Source organism: Gossypium hirsutum, chromosome D08, assembly GCF_007990345.1.
Source record: "Gossypium hirsutum isolate 1008001.06 chromosome D08, Gossypium_hirsutum_v2.1, whole genome shotgun sequence".
Classification (NCBI taxonomy): Eukaryota; Viridiplantae; Streptophyta; class Magnoliopsida; order Malvales; family Malvaceae; genus Gossypium; species Gossypium hirsutum.
Window position 1 is genome coordinate 53322503 of NC_053444.1, and position 12073 is coordinate 53334575.

At 31.2% G+C, this 12073-nt stretch overlaps 1 protein-coding gene across 1 annotated transcript; it reads right to left on the reverse strand.

The window, feature by feature from the left end:
• Window positions 1-6631: 6631 nt before the first annotated feature.
• Window positions 6632-9549, reverse strand: LOC107900768 (protein RETICULATA-RELATED 4, chloroplastic). Its single transcript, XM_016826470.2, has 9 exons — window positions 8964-9549; window positions 8666-8881; window positions 8408-8476; window positions 8190-8321; window positions 8023-8076; window positions 7889-7933; window positions 7153-7292; window positions 6934-7059; window positions 6632-6837 (listed from the first exon to the last, which is right to left on the reverse strand). Exons 1-9 carry the CDS (start codon window positions 9300-9302, stop codon window positions 6789-6791), a joined length of 1170 nt encoding a protein of 389 aa, XP_016681959.1. The 5' UTR covers window positions 9303-9549; the 3' UTR covers window positions 6632-6788.
• Window positions 9550-12073: the final 2524 nt, after the last annotated feature.

Here is a 12073-nt window from a genome sequence, read left to right on the forward strand (position 1 = left end):
GGGGAAGGGAAGGGAAATGGGAAATGTATTAATGACAAAATAAAAAATAAAAAAATAAAAGAAATTATATTAATTAAATTCGGGCCGGGCCCGGGCCAAAATTTTTTTACCCGAGGCCCGGCCCGTTTTTAAAACGGGCCTAATTTCTTACCCAAACCCATATTTCGGGCCAATATTTTACCCGAACCCTCCCATATTTCGGGCGGGCTGTCGGGCCGGGCGCCTATGAGCACCTCTACTCCCTTCCATGGAGTCCCAAGAAGGCAAGAACTCCAACCCCCGGAGGGAGGCTCGGGTTTCATTTTTTAATTTATTATTTCTTAAAAGTTCTTATAATATTATATTATTTTTTGAACGAAAATATTAATATTAGATCATATACGAATTTTTAATTTACACAAATTTATTATCATTTAAGGTGATGATTAAGATGGAGTGAGGTTTTTGACCAAACATTAAATTAGAAATATATATTTTTTATATTTAAGATAAATTATATTAGTAAAAATATTTTAATTAATAAAAATATATTTATAGGGATGTTTAAACCCACATCAATCGTATTAATAAAATTTTAAATCTAGCATTTGATGAAAATTATTTTGATCTTTTTTTTTATACAATTTTATTTTAACATACACATTTTAATTAAATTGATGTTATAAGTGAATTAGACACTGGTTTTGCCATTGGTTTTACTGTGAATTTCAAATTGATGGTGACAAAAGGTAGGCGTTTCATTTTCATTGAGAAAACAAAATAAATTGGCATGTGTGAATTCATATATTTACCTAATTATCATAATTTAATAGAAGAAAAGAAATAGCGTAGACAAGTGGCAGAGAAAATACAAGTATTATTTATCCTTATTAAGTTCACAGGCCGTGCAAGGAACAACAATCCCACACCACACCCATGGTGAGCTCAGATAAGGTGTGGAATTCTTTCACAATAAACATTAATTCCTTCCCCACATATTTCCTCCACCATTCTTTTGTTTCTACGTTTTCCAGTCACATTAATTGTGGGGTTGCTCTGCTTTTTCATCATTAGGCAATAGGCAATGAAATTATTATGTACCACCATTGTGGCCCATCCATAATTCAACACTCTCTCACCAATGAATGTTCCACCAGAGAGTAGGTTCCCTCCCATTACATTTCATCTCCAAACATCACACAACACAGAAATCTACTTGTAAAACAGGTTTATCTTTTTATTTCTGCAGGGGTGGAGCTCCCTTTAAAGTAGAAATTTTTATCTTAAGTTATATATACGTATAAATAATTAAAATATTAAAATTATATTTTTTCGATCGTAAAAATATATAATTTGATTTCCATCCCTTCAAAATATATTTTAACTTCACTTGTATGAAAGCACATTTAGTGGTATAGAGCAGGAGATGGTTCTAACTGTTAATGAAAGTCTGGAATGGTGCAGACTTGAGTTGGAAACTGGGTTGTGAAGGTGAACTGCAGGAAAGAGGGATGAGTTAAGGTGGGTGGGAGTTGGTATTTCAATTGTTCTCTAATGTTTAAGTTAGTAATTTGAGTAAGGATGAATGAAAGATGGAAAGTGATGAACAGTGAATTTACCTTAAAAGTGGTTTTCGGGGATTTTTTTTTTAAATGTTTGCCTCCTTCTAACCTTTCACGTGATTTTTTTTTAGAGCTTTGGAACCCAAAATGCCTCAAGATTGACTCATCCTCTCACCTTGTCCTGCTTTGAGCGCGTCAAACTTGATGTCCGTCTGATATTTGTGGCATTAGATCACTTGTTGTCCCACGTCCTTGACAACATAGTTCCAATAAGACTTTATTCAAACAAAACTTGATGAACATATGGAAAGAGGAGAATGGTAAATCTGTACTATGACAATGTATATACGTAGGCAAATGGAATCATGAAAAAAGAAACCCATCCCTAGCTCTAGCAAAAGGGCAAGTAAATTTGAAGGTAAAATGTTGCTTTTTGAAATAGATGCCTAAAAAAGTTGTGACGTGAATACTTTGTTTAACTTAAACTGTTGTATTAACTGTATCAAATATTATCTTACAGGTAGGGAGATATGGGCCCCTGGACATGCTGACATGCAGACATCATTGGTGTTCGAGTAATAACAGTTTTATATGCTACAAAAGCGGTTCACGTGGCAGAATGTTGGCGCGTGTGTTTCCCACCATAGCTTTAGGCGACGTTGACAACAGTGAAATGGGAAATGGGTTCAAGATTGGATGACTTGGATCCACTTCAACTTGTCCTACGTGTCAGGTCATGTCTTTTTATGATCTAACTTATTGTTGGTTAAGGGAAAAGAAGGCGAGGGTAACGTGCCCTCATGGCCCACTTTAAAAGGGTAAATCCCATTTCAATGCCCAATATCGTGTCCAACCTTGCTTCTAATTTTCTTCGAGGTTAAATTAGGCTATTAGTCCTTGTATTATGACTAATTTATTAATTTAGTTATTGTACTTCAATTTGATATTTTTAATCTTTATACTTTTTAAATATTAAAATATCAGTATTTAATATGTTTTTTTAAATTCATTAAATTATTTTTTGCTATTTTCAAAAGCATATGTCACAAACATATTTTCACGAGTAACTCCATATCAACTTGTTATTTTCATGTATTATACACAAAAGAGCTAGTTAATGGATTTATTATTGTTATTTATATTAATATTAAAATTTTAAAATTCAAAAGGTATAAAAATTAGGAATTATTAAATCGATAAATAGATTAAATCTATAATTCTACACAAAGTACAAGATTAATAGTAAAATTTAACTAAATAATTTAAATAAAGATTAAAATTTAAAATTTAAAAAAAAACTAAAATTGACCCATTCAAAAAATATAAAATTTAAAATTAATCATATTATTAAATGTAGCTTGAAAAGAAAAAATATTTCTAGAAAGAAAGAAACAGTTCTCAACTGATTCTCGAAGGTTCTAGATTTGAATTAAGGTAGTATGATGTCGGTACATGCATTTTTTGTTTGTTTGTTAGAATTTGTATACATTAGTATAAGTTGATTTAAATATACTAAATGAATAAGATAAATTTTAATATCTCATGTATATAATACATAAATTTTAATTATTTACTTTTTAAGCCATTTGGTAAAATATGATTGAAAACTTTAAAAAAATTTTAAAGAATTGCAATGTACTAAAAATATATGTTTTCAATATTTTTTAATTTATTCAAATATTTTTTAGTCAATATCTAAGTGTTTTAAAGTGTTCAAAATATTTCCAAGATGCTTTCGTAGTTAAGTCTCAAGGCATAGGACTCTAAATCTCAAGACATGCAAGTTTGAAACAAAAGTTTTGCTTCAAGGGTTGCATTTCTAGAGACATAGGATTAATATCTCAACATGGCTTGCCAACGACTATTTTTCAGCCAAGTCTCGAGACATATTTTTTTATGTTCAAATTTAATGTTTTCAATGGCTAGAATTCATCCCCGATGACCGTAAACATCCAAACTTATTCATTGGTAGAAATACAAATCAAAGACACACCAATATGTAAGAGTTGAACATCCAAGCATCAAAGTCAAAAGAAAAGATTCAATTTCTTTATTCTTTCATTTTCTCTTGTATATATCTCTAAGAGCTTATTGTTAGATCTTTTATCACACTCATTTTCATTTATTTGAGAGCCTAATTTTTGTAAACACACACCTTATAGAGATCTTTTTGTTTACTTTATCATATCACCAATCATAATTTGGCAGGGTTTTAGTTAAGACATAAAAATTAAAAAAAAAAAAGTTCTAGTTTAACTATAAAAACTAGGAGTGAAAGATTCTATCCAAAATTTAAGAAAAAGATAATGTTGCAATTGTTATACTTTCTCCTTGAAAGGAATCAATTTTAGTAGTGAATTGGAAAATTTTTCGTAGTGTAAAGCTGAGGTAGTGGAACTAGGTAATTGAGGTCGAACCACTATGAATTCATTGTGCAAGCTATTCTCTATTCATCTTATCATTTAGAATGGTTTGTAAAAAAATTTAAAGTACCAATTCACCCCCTTTTAATATTTTCGGACCTAACAATTTTGAATATAAAATATTCATGAATTATATAAAATACTCATCAATAAACTTCACAAATAAAATTTTAATTCAAAATAAACAAGGAAAAATAAATTTTCTATAAATTAAACAACAAGATTACCCTAATTTTACTTTTGTTTCAATTTGTGTACATTGTTTTGGCCAATGCAACCAAATTTGATCAAAAATGAGTTAGTATGATTGGTACATGCTAGAGTTTTCACCGTTGCAAAAAAAATATTTAGATGTTTTGATTTACTATTAGACTAGTACACACTGACTGGTACAATCAGAACTGGTGCAGAATTGGACATCTTAATTAAAACTAAGTAGTCAATTTGGCACCAATTTCAACCGTATTGATCTATGTGCATTGTTTCAATAGTAAACAAGGATATCCGTTTCTCTTGTTTGCATAGATGAAAAGTCCAGCTTGTATCAATCACATTAACTCATTCTGTTCAAATTTGATTGTTTCGGCCAAAATAATAAATTTTTATTTGTAAAGTTTATTGACGAGTATTTTATATAATTATTGAATGTTTTATATTTGAAATTTATTTAATCTCATTCATTCAATATTTATAAATATTTTTATATACATATATTAAATATCTTTCAAGAATGTCCAAAAATAAGAAACAATACACCAAAACAAATCGATATCGAGAGATATTAACTTCATTAGAAAAAATAGTGTGTCCATCGTTGTGGTATTGACTACTTCTTGACAAAGCATGGTTATTATTCTTCACAAAAATCAAAAGATTATGAGTATAACTTCATAATTAGGGATGACAAAATTTGTTATACTCTTAATTGAGTATTTATCCGTCCTGGCATTTCCATCTTGATATGTTAAAATTGTTTTTTTAGAAAATACTAGATTTTATAACATAATATTTTATATTAAAATTATTGATGGAGTGGTAAGATATTTTTACATGAATTTATTAGTTTTGTGTTTTATTCTCAAATAATATTTTTATAGTTATTTTATTTGAAGATTAAATAAAAATATTCTTATAAATATTAATTATCTTTTAAAGTAAAAATAATTTGATAATTTTTCTAATCAAATTAATATCCGATTGACTCAATCAGAAATTTAAATAATAATAAGTATAAATGTTAAATTTAATGTTTTATCTTCGTACATTTAAGTTTTAAAAATATAATAAATATAATCTTAATCTTAATAAAATCTAACATATTTAAGTGAGATATCTAATAGTATTCTAATTTCGTATCTATATGTCAATTAGAAATAACTAAAATAATCAAATAGGGTAACACCAAGATGAGGCAAAACCATTATTAACGGCCTATCGTGAAGAGAAAATGAAAATACTAATTGAGTTTTTATACTTAATTGAATCTCTGCCACTAATAAAAAATTTAATTAAGTTCTTTGACCACGTTAATTATTAAAATTAATTAACGAACCGATCAAATGATAACACGTGACAGTTTAATATTATATTTTTTCATAAAAAATTATAAAATTAATAAAAACTTATAAAGAATAATAAAGAATTTATAAAAGAGTCATTTAAATCCTTAACGGTGACGATAAATTTTCACGTTGATCTTCCACAAATTGCATGACCCTTTTTTATTGATAAATTGTTATTTTTAAAAGTTTTTATCTCCAATCTTTTAACTACAATAGAATAGTTTGGGCCTTCACCTCGTCGCAGTTATTTGTGATCTTGGGTCAGCTCTAGGTTTCATCATAGCATTATGTTTTCCCTAGTAAACAAATCAGGTAGATAACATTCAATCTATAAAAAACAATTGTAAGACACCAAAGGAAATATATTTATATATAATAAACTCATTTACTGTGGAACTGGAAAACGTTGAAGTTCTTCCAAGACAAAACTGCGCTTTTAAGTGGACTGAAAGGTCACATGAAGCTACCAGGCGAAGCAGCTTTATCATTTTTACCGCCTGTGCTACAAGTTTCTTTCTGGAATTTGCGCTTTGATTCCTGATTCTCCTTGGAGACCTTTTACTTTATTTTCCTCATAATTTTTCTGGTTTAGGGTCTCTTATAATTTAGGTGTCCCTGTTACAAGCTAGTGATCTAGTTGCTCGAATCCAATCAATAGAGAATACGCTGCAGATTTTGTCAGCCAATCTGGCTGAGACTCTGCTTGCATTTGCATTATAGTATGCCCTTGTAAATGGCGCACCATGTGTTAGCCAGGAATAAACATTGCGGAATTCAAATAGGTGATGTATATGTCAGGTCAGTTATATTCTGCTTTGAGGAAGCCATCTGCAGTCTGGCAATTTTGCTACCCTTGGTTAGCATCTCAAAATTTTCAACATAAACTCACTTCTTATTTGAACGTCATGCTCAAAACCAGATGCAACACGGTAGATCTTGTCCCGTGATAATTGAAGTTTCCTTAGGTTGTCTTCAACCAGCGGTTAATATTAATCCATTGCAGGTGTGTTGTTACAAATAGTTGTCTGAATTGACAATTTGCGGCTTTGGTGATTTCCAGAAGATTATAACTATGTAAAATTAAGGAGAATAATAACAACTGGTATAGGAAATGGAAAGGCCATTGAATGGATCATTGGAAATGAAAACCAGAAACCCTCCAATGACAAAACTCTTGTCCTCATTAAATTCCAAGCAAAACAAAATTTAACTTGCTCAAAACAATGAATGACACAAATAAAGTTACTGCACCTCTTCATCACTCACTCTCTCGACCTCTGAACTCCAACCCAGCGTGCATAATCTACCCACCTGTTCAGACATTATAAGCAATTCTTAGAGATTTTCAGTGTCAAACACCAAATATATACAAGCATTTAAGACTTGAACCGATGTGGTATATCTTACATCAAAGATCCCAAGAAAGTGTTCCCGGTTCGAACAGCAAAGCAGATTGCACTCAAAATGAACTTGTGATGGTGCAGTAAGGGCTCCAGTATGCGTTGTTCAATAACTCCAGCAATTATTTGGTACCTATGTTTAATCAAAGTAAGCATATGTTGTATCATCATCTGTTCGATGTATATAATACAGAACTTATGGACTTGTGATGAAGATGATGATTACCTTAGGTTGCTAGATATTGACATGTATACACCATACTGGACACTTGTTGAAAATATGGGCACGTCTTCTGCTTTTTCAGCAAAAGATTTATCAAAAACCTTTCGTGCATTGATCAATGTATTTGTGACTCCTACACCAACCTGAAAGAAGAATGATGTAAGTTTGCATGATGGAACCCAAATGGGAATTTTTTTGTTTTGATTCTTTAGATTGTGTTTTTTTTAAGAATCAATTGTAAACATTAGAATTTGACTTTATTTGAGGTATGACCTCTAATTATTTTGACTATTACTTATCATTCTAGAAAATTTACTTGTTCTGACTTAAGCATAAAAAAAAGTACTGGAATTTCAATTCTAACACCTCTTAATTGACCTTTGTTTTGCATATATGCATATAAGCTCACTCGCTCGCAACCCAGCTAAACTAGAGAGACATCAACAAGCACTTTTGTATCCCAATAACAATCCTTTCTCAATATAATATATAGTCAATATAAAATTCGTGATTCCTCTTTAATAGCATGAAGGTCCATTATTTTCGGTGGCACATTGCTATTATCCAAAAACAGCTCTGTAACTAAAGGTTATGGTAAACAATCTACTCCAACTTGTAAGGTAATGTAACTCATAGTTTTATTCTAATATATTTAAAAAGGTGCAAACATTTATAATTAACACCTTGTCGATGCAAAGCCTGATAATAGTAGCAGAGTTTAGGGTTTATATATACTAACCAGGGATGCACCGCTTCCAACACCAAAGAGTTTGGCTCCATTACGCTGCATTTGAAGATCATGATAAGTTTTACAACATGTAGAAATTAATAAAATAATGGAGTTGGTCCACAGTAAAGTTTATAAATATATACCAGTATTGCACCAAATCTCTGTAAAAATGAGTAAGATGTTCCTGCCAAAGCCACCTACATTTGAAGTGAAGAATCTCAAGATAAGATAAAACAATATGTGTGGCTTACATAGCACTAATAGATAAAAGAAACTTAAAACACACGTCAAAACAAATATAGTGAATAACCTGGAAAGCATTGTCGGGACAGTTGTAAAAGAACTTAGAAATAGGTCCGGCACTGAGTGCTATAGGTGGTCGGAGCGAAACCGTTGGAGCCGGAAGCCACACTAGCATGAAATCTGCAACTAGTGCCATCACCTGAAATCATGGAAATCAATCTTGTGTTACTAATGGAATTATACTATTCAACTTTGTTCATTATTATTATTTTCATGCAGTCATACCACATCAGCAAAAACAAAATCCAGTTCTTTCCTGAACTTTTCTCTGCGCTTTTCCAACTCTGCTGCGCTCTGAAAAAGTCGCCAACCAATAAGAGAAAATCCCAGAAAGTAATTGAAAAGAAAAAAAAAAGGGTCAAACTCAAAAATTATGGATAGTTTGGACTTTGGCTATGAATCTTGGATCCTAAGGGCAATCATTTGGAGGAGAAAAAAGGGGAAAAATATCATTGCTGTAGTGAAAAATATAATGTTGCCAACCTTGGTGAAAATCCCAACGCCGCACTCGATGCCAACCTTAGTCAAAAACAAATCATCAGCAAGCAACCGTTCCTTAAACCCTCCGAAATTAAGCAACCAGCTGAATACAGGCGACTTCTCCAACTCAAAGTACCTATGAACAATGGATCCCGGTAACCTCCCTGCCTCGATTGCCGCCGCTACGTCCTTGGGCAAACTCTCAAACGTCCTCCCTGCCTGTATATATATACATCACATTTCGCACGTAAAAAGCATATTATGTATATGGAACAGTGTAGATAAATAGTTGTGTATGTACATCTGCGAGAGCCAGGATTGCTTCGGATCTATTGCGTGACCTCTCCTGATCGTCATGACCGTCATGTCCTCCTCCGCCACCTCCAGTTCCACGGCCGCCAGTTCCGCCAATCCCGCTGTTTCCTGAGGAGAAAACTATGGTGGAGGGGTTGAGTTTATTGCGGGTACTTGGGGAGACAGTCTTCAATGAATGAGAGTAGTGAGTGAAGAGGGTGCTAATGCTGGCGGTGCTGACACGGCAGGAAGTGATGGAGAAGCTCTGCTGTCTATGGTGGTGAGCGTGGGAATGGGAAGGCGATTGGAGAAAGTAGGAGCGGGTGGAAAAGGTAACGGTCGCCATTGAAATGGACAGCAAAGAGGGTGGACAGTAAGGCAAGGCCAAAAGAGAGGTTTTATTGTTTGTTTGCAGACTCTGGCTTTAGAGATATGAGAGAGGGCAGAGAAAGTGGGAGGGGAAGCTGAAGGGTTGCTTGCTTGCTTGTGTTTCATCTGAGGTGGAGATACAATGATGCAATGCAAAGACTACGCTTGACTTTGTTCTCACTCTTCTAAACTACACGCGCCATCTCACGCACCCTCCCTGCCATACCATAACCGTTGATTTTTATTATCATCATTACCTTATAGTAAAAGGTCTCTCCTGCATTACCAAAATCTATTTGTCACCGATAGTGTTAATATCACATTTCAACTCAACGCTACTTACTTCAAATTCCCTTACAAATCAATTTACCGTCTTTTCAGTTCTGCTTTATGTATTTAAAATTAGATCAGTGGTGGTGGTTCAAGACTTCCCCAAGTTGAGACAGCCTTGCCTTGGGAGATCAAGCTTTTGGTGCATGTGTATGCATTCTTCCATTTTTGCAAAACATTGCGCTTTCTCGTTCAAATAATATATAATCTTTCTAGTTTATAATATGGTTTATCATCGGTTGATGATGAACCTCATATATGAATGTTATTGGGTGCTTGTATCAACTAAGATATTTTGATAATTTTATTTTACTAAGTAAAGTAAAAAAATTATAACATCATAAGTCAAGTACTTTTAAAAGGGAATTTTTTCACATATGTTTTAAAATAATTACTATAAATTTAAACCTGTAATTAGACAGACAATTAATAACTCTTGGATTTCTTTAAAATAAGCGTAAAATTTTCCTTCACTTTGTCACAAATAAATCATGTGAGTGACTAAAAATAACTAATGTGATTAGTTTATAGCTTACCAATGACTAAAACATGTGAAAGCAATAATACTTCTACCTACATAGCATACGAGTAGTTGAATTAGTTGAGTAAAATATATGATAATAAGGTTTTGTTAGTTAATTCAATTAGATTAACTTAGGTTATTTCACTTTGGCATAATGATAAATTGATCCTTTAGAGTTTACATATTTTGTTATTTTGACTCTTATTATATTTTAAGCTAAATTTGGTTTTAAACCTTTTAAAAGAAGTCGAATTTGACTATCAACATTTCAAAAAGAGTCAAAATGATTTTTTTAACAAAAATACTAACTAAAACGTTAAATTTATAAACACGGCAATTCACGTATATTTCAAGTTTTTTTTTTTAATTTTTATGAACTTTTTTTAAATCTTTAATTTTTTACTTTTATAATTTTTAAATTATTTGTTGACAATACATATAAGATAAATAATATCATATTAGCATGAAGTACACATGGGCTACCGTGCTAGTTGACACATCAACATCGTTAAAAAATTAACATTTTAATCAATATTATGTTAAATAAAAGCAATTTCACCTTTTTTTTTGAAAGATTAACAACCAATTTTAACTCAAAAAAAGAATGAGAGTCAAATTGAAAAAAAAAAGGTAAACATTGAGAGTTTAAATTTATCATTATGTCTTTAACTTAGTGCTTATAATATTTTATTGGCATAATGTCAAATTTAGCCCTTAGCATTTATATCTTTTTTCAATTTGACCCTTATTCTTTTTTTAGCTAAATTGTCCATTAACCTTTGAAGAAGAGTTAAATTGCTTTTTTTAAACTGAAATGCCTATTAAAATATTATTTTTAGTGATGTTGGCGAGAAAGTGCGTGTCAATTCAAATATACTTCATGTTAACATGATATTATTTGTCTTATACGTCACTTCAACAAATAATTTAAAAATTATAAAAATAGGCAAAAATTCAAAATTCAAAAAACATTATAAAAAGTTCACAAAAATCAAGAAATTAGCATGGAGCACGTGTAGATGTTATGTGGGCTGTAATATTTAAAATTTTAACGTTTTAGTCAATATTTCTATTAAAAATAATAAATTAACTCTTTTTTAAAAGTTAATGGTTAAATTCAATTCTTTTTAAAAGCTTGAATGCCAAACTTAACCTAAAAAATTAAGAATAAATTGATAAAAAAAATATAAATATTACATTATACCTACTTTGTTCCATTTGGAACTATTGAAACAATTCGTTGTATGTTTTACTCTAGTTTAAAAACTGTTATATGTCATTTATATAATTTTTTACTTTTACTTTTTCTGTTTTCACTGCACCTTAAAGAATATTTAAAACATCATTTGGTATTTAACTTTAATATATTTTTAGTGGTATATAGAGGTGATTATGGGTCGGACCGGGTTCAGACCGAGCCTAGAAAAATTTTTGGCCCGCGTCCTAGGCCTAGCCCAAGAAAAAATTCCTAAGCCCGAGCCTGACCCATTTTTTTATAAACACCAAAATTGTATTTTAAAAATAAAAATAAAAAAAAAGTATTTTAAAAATACTGTAAAATTAAAAAAATAAATATTTATTATATTCGGGTCGGGCCGGGCTAAAAAAATTTTGCCTGAGGCCCGGCCCGTTTTCTAAACAGGTCTCGTTTTTTGCCCAAGTCCATATTTCGGGCGGGCCATTGTGCTGGGCCAGGCCGCCCAACCCATGATCACCTCTAGTGGTATATATGTTTTTTTTTTTAATTTGATACTTATATTTGACAAAAATTATACATTTTAATATCTAAAGGTAATGATATTGACAACCTTTTAGAGTTTAATTTGAGTTCTAAAATTAATTTGATGATAATATTATTAGTTAATTTTAAATTTTCATCAAATCAACTAAACCCA